Source organism: Salvelinus namaycush, chromosome 5 (assembly GCF_016432855.1).
Source record: "Salvelinus namaycush isolate Seneca chromosome 5, SaNama_1.0, whole genome shotgun sequence".
In the NCBI taxonomy this organism is placed as follows: domain Eukaryota; kingdom Metazoa; phylum Chordata; class Actinopteri; order Salmoniformes; family Salmonidae; genus Salvelinus; species Salvelinus namaycush.
In genome coordinates this window covers 10,278,950-10,302,998 of record NC_052311.1, presented here as the reverse complement: position 1 = coordinate 10,302,998, position 24,049 = coordinate 10,278,950, and the positions used below count along the sequence as shown (strand labels likewise).

At 46.4% G+C, this 24,049-nt stretch overlaps 1 protein-coding gene across 2 annotated transcripts; it reads left to right on the top strand.

The window, feature by feature from the left end:
* The first annotated feature begins 261 nt into the window (after window positions 1-261).
* Window positions 262-24,038, top strand: atg2a (autophagy related 2A). Of its 2 annotated transcripts, XM_038993583.1 has the most exons (39): window positions 262-769; window positions 1,196-1,358; window positions 1,660-1,809; window positions 2,092-2,194; window positions 2,612-2,750; window positions 2,986-3,216; window positions 3,347-3,446; window positions 3,657-3,827; window positions 4,149-4,331; window positions 4,412-4,655; window positions 4,847-4,988; window positions 5,109-5,207; window positions 5,343-5,501; window positions 5,654-5,927; window positions 6,032-6,104; window positions 6,262-6,430; window positions 6,705-6,841; window positions 6,950-7,074; window positions 7,303-7,457; window positions 7,664-7,814; window positions 8,002-8,186; window positions 8,319-8,399; window positions 8,522-8,628; window positions 8,720-8,883; window positions 8,974-9,050; window positions 9,183-9,353; window positions 12,804-12,930; window positions 13,302-13,528; window positions 13,666-13,895; window positions 15,974-16,109; window positions 16,334-16,564; window positions 18,886-19,072; window positions 20,254-20,419; window positions 20,513-20,582; window positions 20,688-20,770; window positions 20,858-20,979; window positions 21,171-21,325; window positions 21,677-21,832; window positions 21,942-24,038. In XM_038993583.1, exons 1-39 carry the CDS (start codon window positions 599-601, stop codon window positions 22,176-22,178), a joined length of 6,051 nt encoding a protein of 2,016 aa, XP_038849511.1. In that variant the 5' UTR covers window positions 262-598; the 3' UTR covers window positions 22,179-24,038. The 2 variants fall into 2 exon arrangements, with proteins under 2 accessions (XP_038849511.1, XP_038849512.1); XM_038993584.1 differs by lacking the exon at window positions 21,942-24,038 and having other exon boundaries at window positions 21,646-21,817.
* The last annotated feature ends 11 nt before the right edge of the window (window positions 24,039-24,049 follow it).

Sequence of the window (24,049 nt, the reverse complement as noted above, 5' to 3'; positions counted from 1 at the left end):
CTGGATGACAGTACCACACGTACAGATACCGGTCGCGTTCAGCCGCTCAAACGTTGCATGCATCAACCAATTGCATGTAGTGGTCAGCTAATACGTAAAATAACTATTCAGACGTTGTAAGATCTGGCATGTATCAGCAACGCCTGGGCAGAGGTATACAAGAGGAACGCGCAAACCGTTTTGTTTTGACCTTCCAAAGATGGCGTACATCGATCTACTTTACGGCTTTTGCGACTGATGACGCAATGACGCAGCGCCGTCCCCACCATACATTCAGTTCAAGTATGAAAACAATAAACAACCCTGAGAAACGGGAGATATGCAAGAAGATCTGTCGTCCAGTTTCGACAGAAATACAGCTAAAAGATTAACTGGAACAACCATAGACGAGTTGAACGTTCTGTACAACGACGTTGGACTCATCGGTCCTGACAAAGGATTTCCGAGAGACGGCTTTCCCTTAGCCCCTTCTAGCTAGCCATGTAGCTCGTTCTTCGTTAGTACACTTTGCTTTCTTTGTTATGCAGTTGCCAGAGGACTGTTTTCGCATTCGTTTTCCTCCATCTCTTCGCTCCCTCACCCTGAACTTGCTGGCCATATGTCTCGCTGGCTTTTCCCCTGGTCAGGCTCAATCAAGAAGCGGGCCTGTCGGTACCTCTTACAGCATTACCTCGGTCACTTCTTGCAAGAACGACTGAGTTTGGAACAGTTAAGTTTGGACCTGTACAATGGTAGTGGTGTCATCAAAGAAATCAACATCGACGTTTGGGTAAGTTAGTGAAAGTAGTAAGGCCGTTTAACTGTCGGGAACAACTGGTCGCTTTTGTGTGTTCCCATGCACCCCGACCCTCAACTAACTTATTTCGCAATTTCAAGACCTGAACATAACAACAATCAACGTCATATCCTCGCTTCTCGTGAGTTCAAGGAACAGCCGTTCCGAGATATTTTTGTCAGCATCTAATTGGAAAATAACTCACCTCATCCAGTGTCGCTGCAGTTCAGTTGAAATATATATGACCAAGTTATACTTAGGTCTTGCAAACGCACTCACTTTCAATCAGCAGAACACACAAACCCATTGCCCTAAGCCATTTCCACCAGCTGTTTATTGTAGGACACGATGTTTCTTTTTCCAACGTCATCTTCCACTCATCTCTTAATTTCTCATCACACCTCCTTTCCTCTCCCCCAGGCAGTCAACGAACTCTTGGAGTCTCTTGGGGCTCCATTTGAGATTGTGGATGGGTTTGTGAGCAGCATAGAGGTGACAATTCCCTGGTCAGCTCTTGTCACCGACCACTGCACCCTCGTCATCTCAGGCCTTCAGATAACATGCAGACCCAAGTACAGGAGCAGTAAGTCTCAGCCTGACAGCCAGTCTGCCTGACTAATGAGATCTTTGTTATTACCGTGTTATTGTTTCAGCTCCTGTTCCTGTCACTGCCGCAGGCCTGTCAGGTTCAGGAAGGAAGTAGTGGTAACCATTGATTAGCTACATTTTAGAATGTTATTGTCAACGAAGACAAATACAGTAAGGTCTAATACTAGCTAACTCTTTGTTGTAAATGTCTGAGCTCAAGAGAAGACATGTTACTATCCCATGCTCAACATTTCTCAGAGCCAGCTGAATCATGCCTTGTTTTTGTTTAATTGTAGGTGGGGGGTTGGACTCCCAGGGTTGGTCCACATGCATGACCTCCAGCATGCAGCTGGCCCAGGAGTGTCTAAAGGACCCCCCTGAGGCGTCAGAGGAGCCGCCCGCTCCACTGGAGGGCCTGGAGATGTTTGCACAAACTATTGAGACTGGTGAGTCACTGGGTAGGCCTTGTTTGTGTGTGTGGGAGGGGGGCAGGGACTATTTTAAAGTTGTCATTATTGTTCCTGAACTGTCCCCAGTGGTTGGTTAGTGCCTTCTTCTGAAGATAACAACCTTTTCTGTCATTTTAAAACTGTGGAGTCAAAGTCATGTACTGTCAATTCCAAGCTTGTGAGATAAGGACTGATATCAAATCACTGGTGTCCCTTCTGGTTTCTTTGTGACCAATATGCTTAGTGATAACGGATGTCCTTGTTTGTGTTATGTTGCAGTCCTGCGTCGGATCAAAGTCACCCTCCTGGACACCATCGTCCGGATAGAGCACCAGCGCCTGGACATGGAGACGGGCATTGCCTTAGAGGTGCACATCAAACGGTATGTTGGTTCTCACCACACTGACATTCTCACACTGCCTGTGTGTTCTCAGGACCCATGGAGAAGAACATATCTGAGAGAGAGAGAATGAGAGAGGGAGGAGAAAGAGAGCTGACATTCTCACACTGCCTCACAAGCTTGGAACTGACATTCTCACACTGCCTGTCTTGGTCTGTCCACCTAACCAGTTTAGAAGTCAGGAAGGACAGGAGATGAGGAAACACTTCAGGCAAACCTGTAATGGCAATCTGTCTCAGGATTTGTCTGTAGATTCAAAGAGAACATCTGAATCTCGGAGAAGCTTCACTATCTTTAGTAGAGCTTGTGTGTGTGGTGGGTGTTTTGGCTGAGGTTGAAGGCAATATAGCATTATTGTGCTGAGTGCTCTGCCCCCGGTGGCTGTGTGGTGTGCTGCAGGCTGGAGTACTGTGACGAGGCAGTGAGGGACCCCAGCCAGACGGTGCCTGTAGACATCCACCAGCCGCCTGCCTTCCTGCACAAGATCCTCCAGCTCAGCTCTGTTCAACTGCTGTACGAGACCACCGGAGGGCCCCAGGTAACACGCACAGTTTTACATTGACCACGGCACTAAAAAAACCCTCATGTACACACACTCTCACATGCATATACTCAAGTTTGATCCCAATATAACACACACACACACATCTTTTAGAGACTAAATATCCACTTATAGATACTCACATAAACTCATATTTCCTCTCACACTCCCCCTAGTGGCTGGCTGACAGACTACCAACCAGTAGTGCTGGTAATCATCCTCTCCTTCACAGGGTCCTTTAAGAGCAGACACCCCTGCCTCAGCCTCAGCCAGCGAAGAGGAGGAGGAGGAGGAGGGTGGTGAAGATAATGAGGAGGAGGGTGGTGAGGAGGAGGAGGAGGGTGGTGGTGAGGAGGAAGGTGACCCTCCAGCCGCCCAGCAGCCCCTCCTCATCGGCAGCTGCTCTGGCTTCATGGAGACCACGGTCAAGATCAAACAGAACGACATGCTGCCTGGACCTAAGGTGTGTGTGTTTCAGTGGATTTGTTAAGTTCCTTCCTGTGTTCACTTAAGTTTTCAAGAACCTCTGTTTTGCTTTGGTCCTTTTGCTCTGTCACTGTTATTACAGCCACTTGTCTCTCCTTATCTTTCAGTTGGAGCTGGATGGGAAGGTGGGATGCCTCCACCTGCTTCTCTCCCCAGACCAGATCACTCACCTGACCGACCTTCTGTCTGCCCTCTGCATCGACACAGGTGAGTAAGGAAACTGGTTACCTGTTTCTCCCCACCTGCATTCCACATGTCTTAGTTCCACATCCTCATGTCATTGACAGTGGAACAAAACTCAATTAACTGAACACACTTTGTTTGGATCCACATTTCAGTGTCTTTTAACCATGCACATCTTCATCCACACTGTGTACTGCTGACCATGTATGATTTCCTCCCTGTCTATCCTACCAGAGCCTAAGCCCAGTGGTGCTGGGGTTCACAGCCGTCCCCTGGACTCTGAGGACTTGCGTCTGATAGAGGAGGACTTGAGCAAACAGTTGAGCTCCAGCCCCGGAGATAGAGATCCGGACTGGGACGAAGAGCCTGACATGGAGCCCTACCTCACCGGTCTGGAGAACGGGGGTACGTAGAGGGTAGCTAAATCAAATCAAATGTATTTATATAGCACTTCTTACATCAGCTGATATCTCAAAATGCTATACAGAAACCCAGCCTAAAAGCCCAAACAGCAAGCAATGCAGGTGTAGAAGCACGGTGGCTAGGAAAAACTCCCTAGAAATTATGCAGGACACGTGTACAGTAGTCTGCTGCTGCATAATGTTCTGTGAGAGCTTGGTTGAACTAGACATGTGAAGCATAGTGCTCATTCTCTCTGTGTTTACTCACTTGCTGTCTCGGTCTCTTGCTCTCTTTCTCCTCCCTCTCTCATTCTCTCTCTCTCAGATATGTTCTTCTCCATGGGTCCTGGTATGACTAGCAGTGTGACGTCCGCGCGCTCTCTCTCCGACAGCATGGCGTCGTCTACACACAGCCAGGCTAGCTACGCCCAGGGCTTACCACAGGGTCCCAGGCGTTATCCTGTACCAGGATCACTATCCAGCCTGCCCCAGTGTAGCAGAATACCAGGTAACACTCACACTGTCTTGTACACATTTCACAGATAACAAAAACTATACAACTTATGTTATTAACCCCTCCTCCTCCAGGGCGAAGTAGCCAATCAGAGCCACTGAAGCCAGAGGTGTTGCTCCGCCTCTCGCTTGGCGGGCTCACCCTAACCCTACTGGAGCAGGACCCGCCCCCCGGGCTGGACACAGCTTCCTCATTAGCCCAGGTGTCTCAGGTGTTCTTCCGGGAGCTGGCCTTCTTCAAAGACAGCATGTTCAGCGAGAGAGACTTCCACCACCTCAGAGCTAGCTTTGCTAAAGCCTGCCCCCACTCACACCTCAGGTACAAACACACAATAGCCTCTTCAACATTGGCCACCACTCCTCAGATAAATCAAGACCTGCCCGACATATCAATAAATAATTCTTATTTTGCTCTCTTTTGCTCTCTCTCTCATATCTCGCTCTCCATCTCTGTCCCATTTTCTTGCTCTCCATCTCTGTCCCCTTCTCTCTCTCTCTCTCCTCTCTCAGGATGACTGGAGCAGCGGTACAGGTGGCGTGTGAGATGCGCAGTGCAGGTCGCCACTCTCGTGCTGTGACCTCTGACCTGTCCTTCAGTAGGCTAGAGCTGCTTGAGTGTCTCTGGGAGCCAGGAAAGCCCCAATACACTGAGGTAGGAAAGGGGCTGTTATTTGAGATGATCTGAGGGCTTCAACACAACATTCCACATAATACAGTGTGCTGCAGCAAGGGCTAGCATTGCCCAGGATATAACTCGTCCCTCCTTCTCTAGTTGCTCCACTTCCAGCGTGCTGGAATGTTCACAGTGGGAGCTACAGCCAGACCCTGTGCACAGCTACACTACAGTCTCACAGAGAAACACCTGCGCAAGGTAAACCAGGACACTGTGTGTTTGTATCAGTTGAACATGTTCAAAAGCTAATATGTCATTGGTCTCCTTTGCTTTGGTCTCCTCTGTTAACCTGCTACCCCCTCCTCCTGAAATGTCAATGTCTCTGTATTGCAGGGGAGGCAGCGTGTGCTGCGTAGAGACAGTGTAGTGAGGGTAGAGTTGGGAGAGCTGAGTGCTGAGTTGGACCTGGACATACTGAGTCGACTGGCGCCTCTGAGCAGAGCCTGCAGCCACTGTCCCACACAGACAGGAGGAGGACCCATCCACACACAGGTAAACACTTAGCAAGCCATCAGCCACTAAGAGGCGCCATTTGATAATGTTTTTGATATGCCTGCCTCACAATTGAAGTAAGTAATGTCAGGTTTGCTTTATGTTTTCGATTGTTTATCTTTGAACATTCTACTCTCCCATCCGTCTCTCAGACCCAGAGCAGTGAGCTGCACTCCTCTCTCTCCCTCCTCTCGCCCCACGCCATCCTCAAGCTCCGCTTCCCCATCCCGGACCTCCGGCCGTACCCCCTCCGACGCCCGCCTTCCCAGAGGGCTGTGCGGCAAGAGAACCTGGTGCTGGAGCTGTGTGACCTGGATATCCGCTCCCAGGAGGGCCCTGACCTACAACCGGATCCCCATGCACCCCCTGGCGCCTCCCATGGCTCCCTCACACAGCTACTGGAGGCCAGCTTCAGTGACATGCACGGTGAGGAACACACACACACACACACACACACACACACAGTAAAATATACACACAAACAGTAACACTCACATTTTGAGCAATTGTTTGTTCATTGTCTCTCTCAGGAACGTATGAGGGCTGGGAGGGAGGCTCCTTCCCCTGTATCAGAGTCAAGAAGAGTCAAGACTCCATGGCCAAGTGAGTGTGTTTCTGGGACATGTGTTTTAGGGGAGTTTGTTTCACTTGCTGTGTCACTTGGCTGTGTCGATTTAATGTGTTTCAGAAGTCAACGTTGCACATCAACCTACTGTATAGTTTACATCTCTCTCTTCTATCTATCTCTCCCTCTCTCCAGGCTGTCAGTGCGTGTGAGTGGAGGAGAGGGTCTGGGGTCAGGGTTAGGGGGGGTAGGGGTGGGTCTGATGAGGGACCTGGGGTCCATGTCGTTTGAGAACCCCTGTGAACTCCGAGAGAAGACCAGCTCTCCCTTCTCCTCCAACCGCACCATGTTCGAGACTGAAGAGGTACCGCACCATCCCATTACAAACACCTAGACTCCTCTCTCACCCCTGGCCGTCCCTCTCTCACCCCTGGCCGTCCCTCTCTCACCCCTGGCCGTCCCTCTCTCACCCCTGGCCGCCCCTCTCTCACCCCTGGCCGTCCCTCTCTGGACCAGTTTTCAGTTTCTCACCATCCCTTTCTCACACACAATCACTTCCTAAAGATGTTGGTTTTATTTGACCCACTTTCTGAAAGTTGCAGTCTAACCTTTCCTCATTGCCCATCTCCTCCTCTCAGATGGTGATCCCAGCAGACCCAGAGGAGATGCAACACTTCCAGTCTCAGTGTGTGTCTCAGTGTGTAGTAGACGTCTCTCTGCCCCTGGTCTACATCTTCCTGCCCAGCAAACAGGCCTTCCAGAGTGTCTACAACAGGTGTGTCTCTCTCTTTTTCTGCTAGGTTGCTTATTTGTTTACACCATTTGAAATCTCTTTTTTCTGTTCTTTCCCTTCGTTCTCCTCTCTCCCTTTCCATCCCTGTAGGATCAATAATGACCTGTTGATGTGGGAAGCCCCTCCCCCCTCAGACCCTAAGAGCGACCACAGCCCCCAACACCGTCGCCAAGACAATGACTATTTCCATCTTTGCAAGTCTGCCTTCAAACTAGGTGAGAACCCCATACTGAGACTTGTAAACCACTTAAAACTGGTCAGACAGAATTGGGTAATCTCTGTGTAGCAACTTGTTAATGTCTTTAGTCTATTTAAAGCTCTGAATTTAAAATGGCTTGCCAAGTGGTATGTGTTGAGCAACTCTTTAGTCAGCACCCCTGTAGACCATGTGAAATGTGTTGTTGCTCAGCAGTTCTATAACTGTGATGTTTCTGGTCTCTCAGACTCAGACTCCGAGGAGGAAGATGCTCAGTTCTACACAGACAGTGTATCAGCCAGATGCGGGCAGTCGGAGCCCCGCCCTAACCACGACCTCAGCCTGCTCTCCCTCACCATCGTCATAGGGAAGGGCCGCCTCCAAGCCATGACGGACAGCAAGGTGAGCAAATAATGAACCAGCTACATCTTACAATAAATGGTTAGCTAGGTATATAGACTGGAGAGATTTTGGTTCCTGGTTCAAATCCTGACTGGACCTTACTGCCTGAAGGAATGATATTATTACCCAAATTGAATGTATGTGTGTACTATGATTCTTCTAAGGAAGACACATAAATAAATAGTTTCCTGTTTCGCCTCCTTCAGGGAGAGACAGGAAGTCAGGAGGACCGGTGTCACGGGGAGCTCATGTTGGACCTGGAAGGGGGAAAGATGTTCAGCGTGGCGCAGCATCAGAATAACCCCCATCTCAGCTTCCTGTGCTTGGAGAGCAGGAGGGTGGAGCTTTACCACAAAGGTGAGTGGAATGACTCTGTGATATCAGGGTTTAGCTCTGGTAGTACCTTCCTAATCACATGTAGTAGTGTGACAATCCATGTGTTTTCATGTAGATTGTTTTTAGCCATGAGCTAATCTCTTCTAAATGACTGACAGCCCTTACCTCTTTCCTTTCTGGTCACTAACCCTTTTCCTCCCCCTCACAGCTGTAGTGAAAGACTCCCCCGTCCCTAGGCGGTTAGAAATGCCCAGCTTCACTCCCCCAGGGCATCTGGACCCTACCATTTACCCCACAGAGGTGGGGGTGAGCAGTGTGAAAGGCAGGGAGACTGAGGTCCACATGTTATCCACGGCTTTCAAAATAACCCTGGACCCTCAGAGGAACGTCAAGGTAACATTCATATCTTCTCATTTATTCTTTGAATATCACCTTTTGATTGCGCTTGTAAGTTAGCTGTGCTTGTGATGTGGAAAGCTTAAGAAATATCACTAACTTAATTCTGTGTTTGTGTGTGTTTCACAGGAGTTCCTGGTCGCCCTTCGTCTCCATGGCGCCACTATGCGACATCAGATGGCACAGACCAATCACAGCTGGCACGAACAGGTATGAGGGAAATGGGGGATCCTAATACATACCAAAGCAGAGAAGCTTCAGGCACATATCATGATTTGACTTTGACTGCGTGGGGTGTGTTTGGTTAGTGAGGCTGTGTTTCTTCATGACAGCTGGTTGATTTTCTGGATGTCATTGATGACCCGATCCTGGGCTACACATCTCCTGCAGTTATTACCGTCCTACACACACACCTGGCCACCTGTGCCGTGGACTACAGGTACACACACACCAGATCTACATATGTGGACAAAGGAATATAATAAATTAACATAATGATTTTTCACTTCTCTCGTGTCTCTGTCTCTCAGGCCCTTGTATCTTCCATTGAGGGTGTTGTTCACAGCAGAATCCTTCTCTCTGTCGAGTAACATCATCGTAGACACTGCCACCTTTCACCTCAGGTTTATCCTGGATGACTCTGCACTGTATCTCTCTGATAAATGTGAAAGTGATGTTGTGGACCTGAGACGAGGTATGCCACACGATTAACTGTACCGCGTGTGTACATCTGCATCTGAGTGTGTGTTCAATTCTAACGCCCTCTCTCTCTCTCTCCCCTCAGACTATGTATGTGTTCTGGACATTGATCTGCTGGAGCTGGCCATTACCACATGGAAAGGCAGTGATACAGGAAAACTGGTAAGTTCTTAGCCTGCCAATTTTGTGTGATTATACATCTGTCTGTGTGTTTGAACTTAAGAGACTGTTGGTCTCAAATCTACTCTGTCTTCCTTTCTCCTCTGCTCCAATCCCCTCCTCTCTCTCTCCCAGTCCCAGCCTCTGTTTGAGCTGCGTTGCTCCAACAACGTGGTCCACCTCCACACCTGTGCTGACTCCTGTGCTGCCCTGGTCAACATGCTGCAGTACCTGGTCTCCCAGGGAGACCTGCACCCACCCCCCCGACACACTTCACCCACTGAGATCGCTGGACAGAAACTGCCGGTAAGACAGACAGACCAGTATTTATTATGGATCCCCATTACTCTTCCTTGGATCTGGCAAAATTAAGGCAGTTTTAAAACATTACAATGAATTCATTACAGATTTCGCAACACACTGTGTGCCCTCAGGCCCCATCTCCACTACCACATATCTACAACACAAAATCCATGTATACGTGTGTGTGTATAGTGCGTATGTTATCGTGTGTGTGTGTGTGTGTGTGTGTATGCATGTGTCTGTGCCTATGTTTGTGTGTCTTCACAGTCCTCAGTGTTCCATTTAGGTGTATTTTTATACTTTTTAAAATCTGATTCTACTTCTTGCATCAGTTACTTGATGTGGAATAGAGTTCCATGTAGTCATGGATCTATGTAGTACTGTGCGCCTCCCAGTCTGTTCTGGACTTGGGGACTGTGAAGAGACCTCTGGCGGCCTGTCTTGTGGGGTATGGGTGTCTGAGCTGTGTGCTAGTAGTTTAAACAGACAGTGCATTCAACATGTCAATACCTCTCACAAATACAGGTAGTGATGAAGTCAATCTCTCCTCTACTTTGAGCCAGGAGAGATTGACATGCATATTATTAATATTAGCTCTCTGTGTACATCCAAGGGCCAGCTGTGCTGCCCTGTTCTGAGTTAATTGCACTTTCCCTAAGTCCCTCTTTGTGGCACCTGACCAACCTGCTGAACAATAGCCCAGGTGCGACAAAACTAGGGCCTGTAGGACCTGCCTTGTTGATAGTGCTGTTAAGAAGGTGGAAACTAGGGCCTGTAGGACCTGCCTTGTTGATAGTGCTGTTAAGAAGGTAGAAACTAGGGCCTGTAGGACCTGCCTTGTTGATAGTGTTGTTAAGAAGGTAGAAACTAAGGCCTGTAGGACCTGCCTTGTTGATAGTGCTGTTAAGAAGGTAGAAACTAGGGCCTGTAGGACCTACCTTGTTGATAGTGCTGTTAAGAAGGTAGAAACTAGGGCCTGTAGGACCTGCCTTGTTGATAGTGTTGTTAAGAAGGTAGAAACTAAGGCCTGTAGGACCTGCCTTGTTGATAGTGCTGTTAAGAAGGTAGAAACTAGGGCCTGTAGGACCTACCTTGTTGATAGTGCTGTTAAGAAGGTAGAAACTAGGGCCTGTAGGACCTACCTTGTTGATAGTGCTGTTAAGAATGCAGAGCAGTTCTTTATTATGGACAGACTGCTCCCCATCCTAGCTACTGTTGTATCAATATGTTTTGACCATGGCAGTTTACAATCCAGGGTTATTCCAAGCAGTTTAGTCACCTCAACGTGTTCAATTTCCACATTATTCATTACAATATTTATTTCAGGGGTTTTGGGTTTAGTGAATGATTTGTCCCAAATACAATGCTTTTAGTGTTTTGAAATATTTAGGACTAACTTATTCCTTGCCACCCATTCTGAAACTAACTGCAGCACTTTAAGTGTTAGTCATTTCAGTAGCTGTATTAGCTGATGTGTTGAGTCATCCGCATAAATACACACACTGGCTTTACTTTTTCCAGCAGCAGACTATGACCGATAATGTTTAAAGCTGCGCTGAAGTCTAACAAAACAGCCCCCACAATTTTTTGATCATCAATTTCTCTCAGCCAATCATCAGTCATTTGTGTAAGTGCTGTGCTTGTTGAATGTCCTTCCCTATAAGCATGTTGAAAGTATGTTCTCAATTTGTTTACTGTAAAATAGCATTGCATCTGGTCAAACACCATTTTTTCCAGAAGTTTACTAAGGGTTGGTAACAGGCTGATTGGTCGGCTATTTGAGCCGGTAAAGGGGGCTTTACTATTCTTGGGTAGCTGAATGACTTTAGCTTCCCTCCAGGCCTGAGGGCACACGCTTTCTTGTAGGCTTAAATTGAAGATATGGCAAATAGGAGTAGTAATATCGTCCACTATTATCCTCAGTAATTCTCCATCCAAGTTGTCAGACACCGGTGGCTTGTTATTGTTGATAGACAACAATCATTTTTTCACCTCTTCCACACTCACTTTACGGAATTCAAAATTACAATTCTTGTCTTTGATAATTTGGTCAGATATACTTGGATGTGTAATGTCAGCGTTTGTTGCTGGCATGTCATGCATAAGTTTGCTAATCGTGCCAATGAAAAAAATCATTAAAGTAGTTAGCAATAACAGTCAGTTTTGTGATGAATGAGCCATCTGATTCAATGAATGACGGAGCTGAGTTTTCATTTTTTCCCAAAATGTAATTGAAGGCGCTCTGAAGCTTTTTACTGTCATTCTTTGTCATTTATCTTTGTTTCATAGTGTAGTTTCTTCTTTTAATTCCGTTTATTCACATGATTTCTCAATTTGCAGTACGTTTGCCAATCTATTGTGCAGCCAGACTTATTTGCCATTCCTTTTTCCTCATCCCTCCCAACCATACAATTTTTCAATCTTCATTATTCCACATTTTAACAGTTTTTACAGTCATTTTCATAATGGGTGCATGCTTATTAGTAACTGGGATAAGCAATGTCTGCTTGCTCCTCATTACACACCACGGACCAACAAATATTCTTTACAACAACAATAAAGGAATCACTACAAAACTTTGTATGACCTCTTATACAGTATATTAGGCCCAGCCTTTGGAACTTTGGTTTTCCTAGATATGGCTTCTATATTGTGGTCATTACATCCGATGGATCTGGATACCGCTTTAAAGAGAACTTCTGCTGCATTAGTAAAGATGTGATCAATACATGTTGATGATTTAATTCCTGTGCTGTTTATATACATTAGACTAGTATATACTACCTTAAGGTCTGGAACAGATTTTGTATGTTTGTTCGGATAAATGTTGTGTGAGAACAACTGAAGAGATTGAAACTGTGGAGCGGCAGAAGAGACTGACTCCACTAGCGTAAACTCTCTATTGCAGGAGACTGACTCCACTAGCGTAAACTCTCTATTGCAGGAGACTGACTCCACTAGCGTAAACTCTCTATTGCAGGAGACTGACTCCACTAGCGTAAACTCTCTATTGCAGGAGACTGACTCCACTAGCGTAAACTCTCTATTGCAGGAGACTGACTCCACTAGCGTAAACTCTCTATTGCAGGAGACTGACTCCACTAGCGTAAACTCTCTATTGCAGGAGACTGACTCCACTAGCGTAAACTCTCTATTGCAGGAGACTGACTCCACTAGCGTAAACTCTCTATTGCAGGAGACTGACTCCACTAGCGTAAACTCTCTATTGCAGGAGACTGACTCCACTAGCGTAAACTCTCTATTGCAGGGATGGGCAACTTCAGTCCTCAAGGGCCTGATTAGTGTCACACTTTTGCCCCAGCTAACACACCGGACTCCAATAATCAACTAATCGTGATCTTCAGTTTTAGAACGCAATTATTTGAATCTCAACCCCTGAGGACTGGAGTTGTCCATCCCTGATCTGTTGTCTGTGTTTACGTGTCATGTTAGTTGTCAGAAAGTCCCGCCTCCTTGCCACCCTGCCCTCCAGCTGAGACTGCTGAGATCAACCAGTGCGATCTCCTTGATGCTTTGATTGACACCGAGAGGAGCCATCCAGATGAGGATATGGACTCGGGTAAAACGGGCTATTAAATGACAGTGTAGTTCAGCATCTCTAGATATAACATTTTATGTTTTCGTCATTTAGATCAGTGTTTCCCAACTCCGGTTCTCCAATACCCAAAACAGCGCACATTTTTTATGTAGCCCCGGACAAGCACACCTGATTCAACTAATCATCGAGCCCTCGATGAGTTGAATCAGGTGAGTTTGTCCGGGTCTACATCAAAAATGTGTTCTGTTGGGGGTACTGTAGTTGGGAAACACTGATTTAGCGGATGCTCTTACCCAGAGCGGCTTACAGTCCTCTATATACATATAATAGATATTAAATAGAGGATGGTGATCACTCCTGGATATGTGGAATATTTCCTTGTGTGTTTCCAGGTTCTCCCACAGTCCCGCGGGGCTCACCTGTCTCTGTCTACCTGTTCCCCGGGGAGGCTCCCAAGCTCCCCCCACCTGTTGTCATTGACGGGGAGGAATCAGAGCTTGACGGACTGGTGGTGACAGCCACTGAGGTGCAGGCGGATATGATGTCAGAGGAGGGCTCTGAGGGTTCAGAGGACAACGAGGACTTCTGCATCCTAGAGGCTCCTGGGATGGGTATACCTGTGCGTCTCTCTTCTCTATTTCATCTTCATCCCCCTCATCTCGCCATACTACTTACTCGTAGTTCACATGGAATTTAATTATGCGACATGAAGTACTAAACCTATTCTGGTGTCCATGTTCATCAATTCACCCTCAGCCCAGAGACGGGGAGCCCCTGGTAACGGTGCTAACTGAGGGTCCTATCAGGGTGAGGGAGGGCCACTTCTCCCGACCGCGGGGCAGCTCTGACCTGCTGCGGGCCCCCAGCCACTTCCCTGTCCCCCAGAGCAGGGTGGTGCTACGAGAGGTGTCTGTTGTCTGGCATCTGTACGGAGGGAGAGATTTCGGGGGCAAGGCCATGTCTACACACACGCAGCATGGAAACAGGTGCCCATACACACGTATACAGACAAATGCACAGAATTATAATTAATAATGGCGCCGGAGGGGGTGGCTGCCGTTTTACGGGCTCCTAACCAACAGTGATATTTAGTTTTTTTCACATTGTTTGTAACTCTCATGTCAGGACGTGCCCTCGGGGAGGATCATAGCCCCACCCCTCATTCTCTCTCTCTACATAGATGTATGACTTTACGACAGGTTATAAATACCTGGTAGAAACTGCCATGCAGTATTGAGAGAGTCTACCAGAACAAAGAACTTATTTTGTTCAAAATTCCTAATCCCCAAAATGGGAGAACTAAACAATATTTATATATTTTTGAGAATGTTGGATTGATTTAAGGGACAGTTATGATGAGTGCGTTTCATTTTGTGATCTCATGAAGGACAGGAAACACACAACTGTATCTCTTAAAGTGTACATTTCCAAGCTGTCAGTTTTACATCTAATTATTGCGAAACATATGTGATTAAACATGAAACTATTTGTGAAAAGATGTAATGTGATGTTAACCTTCTAAATGAGAGTATGGATTTTCATGTAAAGATTAACTAGCCAGTGGCCACACCCATGAACCCAGACATCACATTAGGTGTCATGGACCACCCTTTTCTCTGAAGTGTATAAAACCATCCGTGACGAAATTTACATTTCATGCCAAAGAAACCCAGGGTAAGCAGGACGTCTCGAATGGTTAAGAAGTCAGAGAACACCGGGACGGAGTTCCCACGTTGGAAAGGCTACAATTCTATAGGCCATCGGAGACCATACAGCTGTAGTTTGGCTACACGGCTGGAAGTGGTTAAACTCAGACTATTGATCACTAAAGAATAGGAGCAAATCTTAGACGTACAATTAACTAGTCTGCAGCTAGAAATTACCTAAATCTAGAACGAGAATACCAACAACCGCCGAAGCATCTATCTATGAAAACATTTCCGAATGGTACTCTGAAGTATCCATCCTAAACACCGACAACCACAAAAGATTGTGACTTCTGGGAAAGTTAACCAGAGACTCTACAGGACGATCAAGTGTTTTCAACGGAGAGATAACAACGACGTCTAAGTGTAAATATGTACATTGCAATTTCTTTCAGAATGAGCGGCCGTTCATGTGCAAAGGACAACGATGACAGCCTATAGGGAGGAGGTCAGAGACCTGGCAGTGTGGTGCCTGGACAACAACCTCTCCCTCAATCTGAGCAAGATAAAGGAGCTGATTGTGGACTATAGGAAAAGGAGGGTCGCACAGGCCCCCATTTTAACATCGACGTGGGTCGAGAGTTTCAAGTTCCTTGGTGTCCACATCACCAACAAACTATCATGGTCCAAACACACCAAGACAGATGTGAAGAGGGCATGACAACACCTTTTCCCCCTCAGACTGAAAAGATTTGGCATGGGTCCTCAGATCCTCAAAAGGTTTTACAGCTGCACCATCGAGGGCATCCTGACCGGTTGCATCACCGCCTGGTATGGCAACTGCTCGGCATCTGACCGTAAGGTGCTACAGAGGGTAGTGCGTACGGCCCAGTACATCACTGGGGCCAAGCTTCCTGCCATCCAGGACCTATATACTAGGCGGTGTCAGAGGAAGGCCCAAAAAATTGTGAGACTCCTGTCACCCAAGTCATAGACTGTTCTCTCTGCTACCGCACGGCAAGCGGTGCCGGAGCACCAAGTCGAGGACCAAGAGGCTCCTTAATAGCTTCTACCCCCAAGCCATAAGACTGCTGAACAATTAATCAAATTCCCCCCAACCCCCTCTGTTTTTACACTGCTGCTACTCGTTGTTTATTATCTATGCATAGTCACTTTACAAATTACCTCGACTAACCTGTACCCCCTCACATTGACTCTTTACCGGTACACACTGTATATAGCGTCATTATTGTTATGTTACTTTTTGATTCAATTTTTTTACTTTAATTTATTAAGTAAATCTTTTCTTAACTTTTTTGTTTGCACACATAACCCAGCAACAGGCACTTGAATTTGTAAGATTTCTCTCTGAATGATCATCAAGCTCCTTTCTCCCTCCTTCCCCCCTCTCTCTCTAGGGGTCGCTCTGCCCCCTCTGGGATGCGTGGGTCCCCGTCCCGCTCCGCTGCTCCGTCACGGCCTCAGAATTCTTGGCGTTGGGCTGGAGGTGGTGGACGACAACACAACCTGCTCATGGAGATCCAGCTCACCAAGGTAGGGAGACTGTATGTACTGTGTGCACAAGGTGTGTCCATACAGTACTCTAAAGATATTGTTTGCCTTTGATTTTTTTTCTCTGTACAAAATGGAAAGCTAATTCATTTTTTTCCCCATTGTAAGGATATGTTCAGTTGGAGTGTAGCATAAATGTCAACCGATGCTTTTGTCAACGTGGAGACAACTGGTACTATTAGTTAAATGTGCCATTCCTATTCCAGGTGAGCTTCCAGCACGAGTCGTATCCGGTGGTGGTGTCTGCGGCTGGGCCGTGTCAGGAGGGAGGGGTGCCTGGGGTGGGGGTTGGCGCGGTGGGCGAGCAGCCTCTGTCCCGCCAGGTGTTCATCGTTCAGGAGCTGGAGATACGCGACCGCCTGGCCTCGTCCCAGCTCAACAAGTTCCTCTACCTGTACACAAGCGAGAGCATGCCTCGCAGAGCACACTCCAACATGGTGAGAGAAGAGGCTTTTTATAGCCATTTATCATTATTTACTTTTTGTTGTGAAAGTCCGTTTTTAACAATGATTTTAATTTACAGTGGAATTATAAGCTTTTTCAAACAGAAATTTGCATCCTGTAGCTCTAACTCCAAAAAGTTCTAGGACACTGTAAAGTCCATGGAGAATAAGAGCACCTCCTCCCAGCTGCCTACTGCACTGAGGCTAGGAAACACTGTCACCACCGATAAATTCACGATAATCTAGAATTTCAATAAGCATTTCTCTACGGCTGGCCATGCTTTCCTCCTGGCTACACCAACTCCGGCCAACAGCTCCGCACCCCCCACAGCTACTTGCCCAAGCCTCCCCAGCTTCTCCTTCACACAAATCCAGATAGCAGATGTTCTGAAAGAGCTGCAAAACCTGGACCCGTACAAATCAGCTGGGCTAGACAATCTGGACCCTCTCTTTCAAAAATTATCCGCCACCATTGTTGCAACTCCTATTACTAGTCTGTTCAACCTCTCTTTCGTATCCTCTGAGATTCCTAAAGGTTGGAAGGCTGCATCGGTCATCCCCCTCTTCAAAGGGGGAGACACTCTAGACCCAAACTGTTATAGACCTATATCCATCCTGCCCTGCCTTTCTAAAGTTTTCGAAAGCCAAGTTAACAAACAGATCACTGACCATTTCGAATCCCACCGTATCTTCTCCGCTGTGCAATCCGGTTTCCGAGCCGGTCACGGGTGTACCTCAGCCACGCTCAAGGTACTAAACGATATCATAACTGCCATCGATAAAAGACAGTACTGTGCAGCCGTCTTCATCGACCTGGCCAAGGCTTTCGACTCTGTCAATCACCGTAATCTTATCGGCAGATCATTTGTTTCTCAAATGACTGCCTCGCCTGGTTCACCAACTACTTCTCAGATAGAGTTAATTGTGTTAAATCAGAGGGCCTGTTGCCCGGACCTCTGGCAGGCTCTATGGGGGTGCCACAGGGTTCAATTCTCGGGCCGACTCTTTTCTCTGTATATATCAATGATGTCCCTCTTGCTGCGGGTGATTCCTTGATCCACCTCTACGCAGACAACACCATTCTGTAAACACATCTGGCCCTTCTTTGGACACTGTGTTAACAAACCTCCAAACGAGCTTCAATACCATACAACACTCCTTCCGTGGCCTCCAACTGCTCTTAAATGCTAGTAAAACTAAATGCATGCTCTTCAACCGATCGCTACCCGCCCAACTAGCATCACTACTCTTGACGGTTCTGACTTAGAATATGTGGACAACTACAAATACCTAGGTGTCTGGCTAGACTGTAAACTCTCCTTCCAGACTCATATTATGCATCTCCAAATCAAAATTAAATCTAGAATCGGCTTCCTATTTCACAACAAAGCCTCCTTCACTCACGCTGCCAGACATACCCTCATAAAACTGACTATCCTACCGATCCTCAACTTCGGCGATGTCATTTACAAAATAGCCTCCAACACTACTCAGCAAACTGGATGCAGTCTATCACAGTGCCATCCATTTTGTAACCAAAGCCCCATATACCACCCACCATTGCGACCTGTATGCTCTCGTCGGCTGGCCCTCGCTACATATACGTCGCCAGACCCACTGGCTCCAGGTCATCTATAAGTCTTTGCTAGGTAAAGCTCCGCCTTATCTCAGCTCACTGTTCACGATAACAACACCCACCCGTAGCACGCACTCCAGCAGGTATATCTCACTGGTCATCCCCAAAGCTAACACCCACTTTGGCCGCCTTTCCTTCCAGTTCTCTGCTGCCAATGACTGGAACGAATTGCAAAAATCGTTGAAGTTGGAGACCTATATCTCCCTCACTAACTTTAAGCATCAGCTATCTGAGCAGCTTACCGATTGCTGCAGCTGTACATAGCCCATCTGTAAATAGCCCACCCAACTACCTACCTCATCCCCATAGTGTTTTTATTTACTTTTTTGCTCTTTTGCACACCAGTATTTCTACTTGCACATCATCATCTGCACATCTATCACTTCAGTGTTCATTTGCTAAATTGTAATTACCTCACTACTATGGCTTATTTATGCCTTACCTCCTTACTCCATTTGTACACACTGTATATAGATTTTTCTATAGTGTTATTGACTGTACTTTTGTTTGTCCTATGTGTAACTCTGTTGTTTTTTGTCGCTTTGCTTTATATTGGCCAGGTCGCAGTTGTAAATGAGAACTTGTTCTCAACTGGCCTACCTGGTTAAATAAAGGTGACATTTTTTTAAATTAAGTTTTCTATGATATTGGGTTGTGATTTGCTCTCTGTGTGTCCCAGTTAACAGTGAAGGCCCTGCAGGTGTGTCCAGACTCAGGTGTAGGTGGTCCAGAGTGTTGTTTAAGAATCAGCCTCCTCCCCCTCCGACTCAACATCGACCAGGATGCCTTGTTCTTCCTAAAGGATTTCTTCAGTAGTCTGGCTGCTGGAGTTAACCCCTACCTGCCTATGGATCCTGCAGCTGAGGGTGAGCACCATCACTGTGTTTTTTTGTACTCTACAAAAAAGCTTTTTGACTGCTCAGGTCACATGGATCAGGAAAACAGTCATACATAGCATTAATTTGTGGTGCTCTGTATCATACACTATATATACAAAAGTATGTGAACACCCCTTCAAATTAGTGGATTCGGTTATTTCAGCCACACCTGTTGCTGACAGGTGTATAAAATCGAGCACACAGCCATACAATCTCCATAGACAAACATTGTTAGTAAAATGGCTTTATTGAACAGCTCGGTGACATTCAACGTGGCACTGTCATAGGATGCCACCTTTCCAACAAGTCAGTTCGTCACATTTCTGCCCTGCTGGAGCAGCCCCGGTCAACTGTAGGTGCTGTTATTGTGAAGTGGAAACATCTAGGAGCAACACCGGCTCAGCCATGAAGTGGTAGGCCACACAGGCTCACAGAACGTGACCGCCAAGTGCTGAAGCGTATAGCATGTAAAAATTGTCTGTCCTTGGTTGCAACACTCACTACCAAGTTCCAAAATGCCTTTGGAAGCAACGCCAGCACAATAAATGTTCGTTGGGAGCTTTATTAAATGGTTTTCCATGGCCAAGCAGCCGCATACAAGTCTAAGATCACCATGTGCAATGCCAAGCATCGGCTAGAGTGGTGTAAAGCTTAATGCTATTAGACTCCTGGAGCAGTGGAAACGCGTTCTCTGAAGTGATGAATCACGTTTCATCATCTGGCAGTCCGACGGACACATCTGGGTTTGGCAGATGCCAGGAAGAATTCTACCTGCCCAAATGCAGTGCCAACTGTAAAGTTTGGTAGAGGAGGAATAATGGTCTCGGGCTGTTTTTCATGGTTCGGTCTAGGCCCCTTATTTCCAGTGAAGGGAAATCTTAACGCTACAGCATACAATGACATTCTCGACGATTCTGTGCTTCCCCAAACTGTTGGCACAAATTTGTGAGGCCCTTTCCTGTTTCAGCATGTTAATGTCCCTGGGCACAAAGTGAGGTCCATACAGAAATGGTTTGTCGAGCCTCCTGAGTGGCGCAGCGGTCTAAAGCACAGCAACACAGTGTTGCGGCATCACTACAGTCTGGGGTTCGATCCCAGTGTATATATCCTCCTCAACCACTCAATACTTTCTCCTATTTTCTTCATTTTCTCTCTCTGTCCTCTCACAGTAAAGACAGACCCTTCTCAGAAGCCCACTGAAGATGGGGTCATTGGCACAGAGACCACTTCTGGTCTGGGTCCTGACCTCACTGCTTCTGTAGAAACCACCTATAGTGAGCAGAGCTCCTCGTCCGCTGGCTCCACCTCTTCCACTGATCAGCCAATCTACTTCCGGTAATTACTAACTTAATCCTCCCAAAAAGTATTAAAAAAAACAAGTCTATTTCGAATGTGTCAATTATTTATTCATTGTCTTTCCTTTCTAAGGGAGTTCCGTTTCACCTCTGAAGTCCCCATCTGGCTTGACTACCAGGGCAAGCATGTGGTCATTGAGCAGGTGAAAGGACAAAGGACATTTTAACTGTGATGCTTTGTCAGTGAACTCATCTCTGTGGTTATGTTATGGCACACACTTGACCTTTGCACTATGATTGTTTCCTAGGGAACGTTTGCAGGGATTCTTATTGGTCTGGCCCAGCTGAATTGCTCTGAACTGAAGCTGAAGAGACTCTGCTGCCGACATGGGTACAACAACACTAACTCTGTGGGGTTTCTCTGTAGTCTGAAGCAAGTGTCTTTTTCATAACGCTTTTCTCTATCTCTTCCTCCCAGACTTCTAGGTGTAGATAAGGTGATTCAGTATGCTGTCACTGAGTGGCTGACAGACATCAGAAAGAACCAGCTGCCGGGCATTCTGGGAGGTGTAGGCCCCATGCACTCTGTAGTTCAGCTGTGTAAGTACAGGAAGTGACGTCACTTGTATGGTGTTCTTTGTTTCTTTGCCGTTGTCCCTTTAGTAGTCCCTGAGTTATAACCATAGTAATAGAATTGTTCTCTTGCAGTATGTTTATAGCTAGCCTACTTTCAAAACCTAATTTAGTGTTGATCTCAATAGTTTTTTTTGTGTAACTTTCTCTCTCTCTAGTCCATGGAGTGAGGGACTTGTTCTGGATGCCCATAGAGCAGTACAGACGGGACGGCCGCATTATCCGGGGTCTCCAGCGGGGGGCAGCATCCTTTGGTACCTCCACTGCCTCTGCTGCTCTGGAGCTCAGCAACAGACTGGTGCAGGCCATACAGGTACTACTGACCTCTGACCTCTAACCACAGACTATTAGCAGGCAACAGACTGTCCGTAGGCCACACAGCGGTAGAATACCAATCATACGTGCAGCTCACATAGACATATAGGTTGAAACAATGCATCCCATGTACTACACACCATACATGTTAATACCACTATTCTTACAGTCATGTATCATAGATTGTGGCCAAAGGGTTAGCATACCTAAACCATGTAGGAAAGAACTGAAAGACTAGAAGCAACCATACATGTAGAAGCCACTGGGACCAGTAATACAGATTCCTCCATTGCTTTGATGTGCTTCACTCTCTTACAGAGTTGTCATAATCCTGCTCTTTCTCCTCAAGGCCACAGCGGAGACTGTGTATGACATCCTATCCCCAACGCCCCCCCTGAACCGTTACATCACAGAGGGCCGGCCGCCCTCCAACCAGCCCCGCCGCGCCCACCAGCCGGCCGACCTCAGAGAGGGCGTGGCTAAGGCCTATGACACTGTCAGAGAGGTAGATGTTCTACTGATAAATAAATAAATGTGTTTAAATCAACCAATTTAGAATGACAATAAAAGGCCTAACACTCTCACTAACACTCTGTTTTCTGTCTGTTTCCCAGGGTATGATGGACACAGCTCAAACGCTATGTGACGTGGCGTCTCGCGGGCATGAGCAGAAAGGTCTGCCTGGTGCTGTGGGCGGAGTCCTGCGGCAGATCCCGCCCACCGTCGTCCGTCCCTTAATAGTGGCGTCCGAGGCAACGTCCAACCTACTGGGGGGCATGCGGAACCAGATCAAGCCAGATGCACGGAAGGAGGACTTCTTAAAATGGCGCTCCGACGAAGGCCAAGAGTGATGATTCTGGTGGTGGCTGGGTTAAAGGTTAAGGATATGGTGGTGAAGTTATGTGGCTGAACCGATGAAGGGAGTGAATGTGTGAGTGAGTTTTTAATGCAAAAAAACCTAACTACTGCGGAGTGATTGACACCCAGTATTTTATGTGGCTCCAGATGGATTGAGATACATTTTTTGTTTTCTTTCTTCAACGCAATCAAATAGAGTTCAGTTCACTCTCCTTGCAGCAGTATGTACATGATGCAGATACTCTACCTTTTATTAGTACGTAAACATATCACTGTCATTCTGGGTTGACTTCTTGTTTAGCTGTCAATGCTGACAAAGGGCATACAGGGCTCTAGTCTAGTATAAGGTCTGTAGTAGGTGGGATTAAATGTGTTAATCAGTAGCTCTCCCAGTCTTCTGTTGATCAGACTATGGGCCGGTTTCCCAGATTGAGATTAAACCTATTCCTGGAATGAAAAGCACCTTGAATGGCGATCCTTAATTGAGCATGCATTTTAGGAGTAGGCTTAATCTGAGTCCGGGAACTCATTCTATTGGAGGGTAACATCCTCTATTCCTTTGAGATTTGGATGGAGGAGACTGAAGAAACTATATTATAGTGGCCTTTGCTGAGATCCTTACAAAGGTTAGGAATGTCATAGTTCCTCAACTCAAAATGCAACTCTGTGATTGTTCTATCCTAGCCTGTACACATCCCCACCCCAGTGTTTGTGCCATAAGCTTTTTCAATGCTGAGTTCCCTGGCCTCTCCCCCTTTTGGTTTAAAATCAGTCTACTTTTATTGCCTTCCTGAAACCTATACTTATCTCTCTGTATGCTTACTTGTTCATATTTGACCAATGGACACAATGGCCTGGTTGTATTAACTAAATGCAGTCATGGGAGAATATGGATGATGAACTGAACAAACTGGAGAAATGTCCTTTCCTCTATGTCAAATGGCTTTCCTTGCTTTTAATGCTTGCCAGTGTTTGGTCATCCAATTTGTACTTACTGTTTTGTTTCTGTCAGAGCAAGATGTCCCCCTCAGGGCCTTGAACCTTATCACAAGTCTAGTTCCTTCCTCTCAACAGAAAATGATCTTGTTCGTCTCGTTAGTTGCCTTCCTGCGTTTTTTTTATTTGTATTTTTCTAATTATGTTAAACACTAGTATTAATTAGCATATTCATTTTCAAAATAACAGTGTTGGTGGGATGTCTGAAGGGTTAAGACATGGGGGAAATAAGGGGGTTTGTGGTCAAACGTTTTACATTTTTATCTTTTGTTCAATACTTTTAAGGGATATATGTTTAGGTATGTGTGTGCATAAAATTGAGTTTGTGTGGGTGGGTGGGTTAGTGGTTTCTTGTGAGGGTGACTCTTTGGTTATATTGGTCACACCTCTGTGTTAGCCGGCAGATCCAACCCGCTTGCTTACAGCTGCACTAGGACCTGACAGCATACATTTGTATATTAAGACATTGTGGAGCCGGGGACACGATATGGCTAGGAAAACATGCCTCAATCCAGGAATGAGAAATGTTTTGGTACTGCAAATTGTCCCATTATCCTAAGAAGACGTTCAATCTTCTTGGTGTAACAGTAGGGATAATGGGACAATTCGGAGTAGAACTCATTTCTCATCCCTGCATTGAGGTACGTATTCCGAGCCATATCTCCCACCGGCGCCGCGTTGTCCTAATTTACAGAGGAATGCTGTCCGACCCTAGTGCAGCTGTAAACAAGCGGATCGGACCTGCCGGCTAACCTCTGTGTATTTACTATATCATATCTGTAAGAATTACCTGTATAATATCAAGACAATGAGTACACATTAATACAAAAAATAAAACATGAATATAAAAAACTTTACATAGTTTTGT

Bases quoted from the DNA above. Each gene is read 5' to 3' on its own strand.
- atg2a (XM_038993583.1), top strand. From the start codon at position 599: ATGTCTCGCTGGCTTTTCCCCTGGTCAGGCTCAATCAAGAAGCGGGCC. The intron at 6,842-6,949 runs GTGTGTCTCTCT...CCATCCCTGTAG, and splicing joins TTCCAGAGTGTCTACAACAG to GATCAATAATGACCTGTTGA. The intron at 7,458-7,663 runs GTGAGCAAATAA...CGCCTCCTTCAG, and splicing joins AAGCCATGACGGACAGCAAG to GGAGAGACAGGAAGTCAGGA.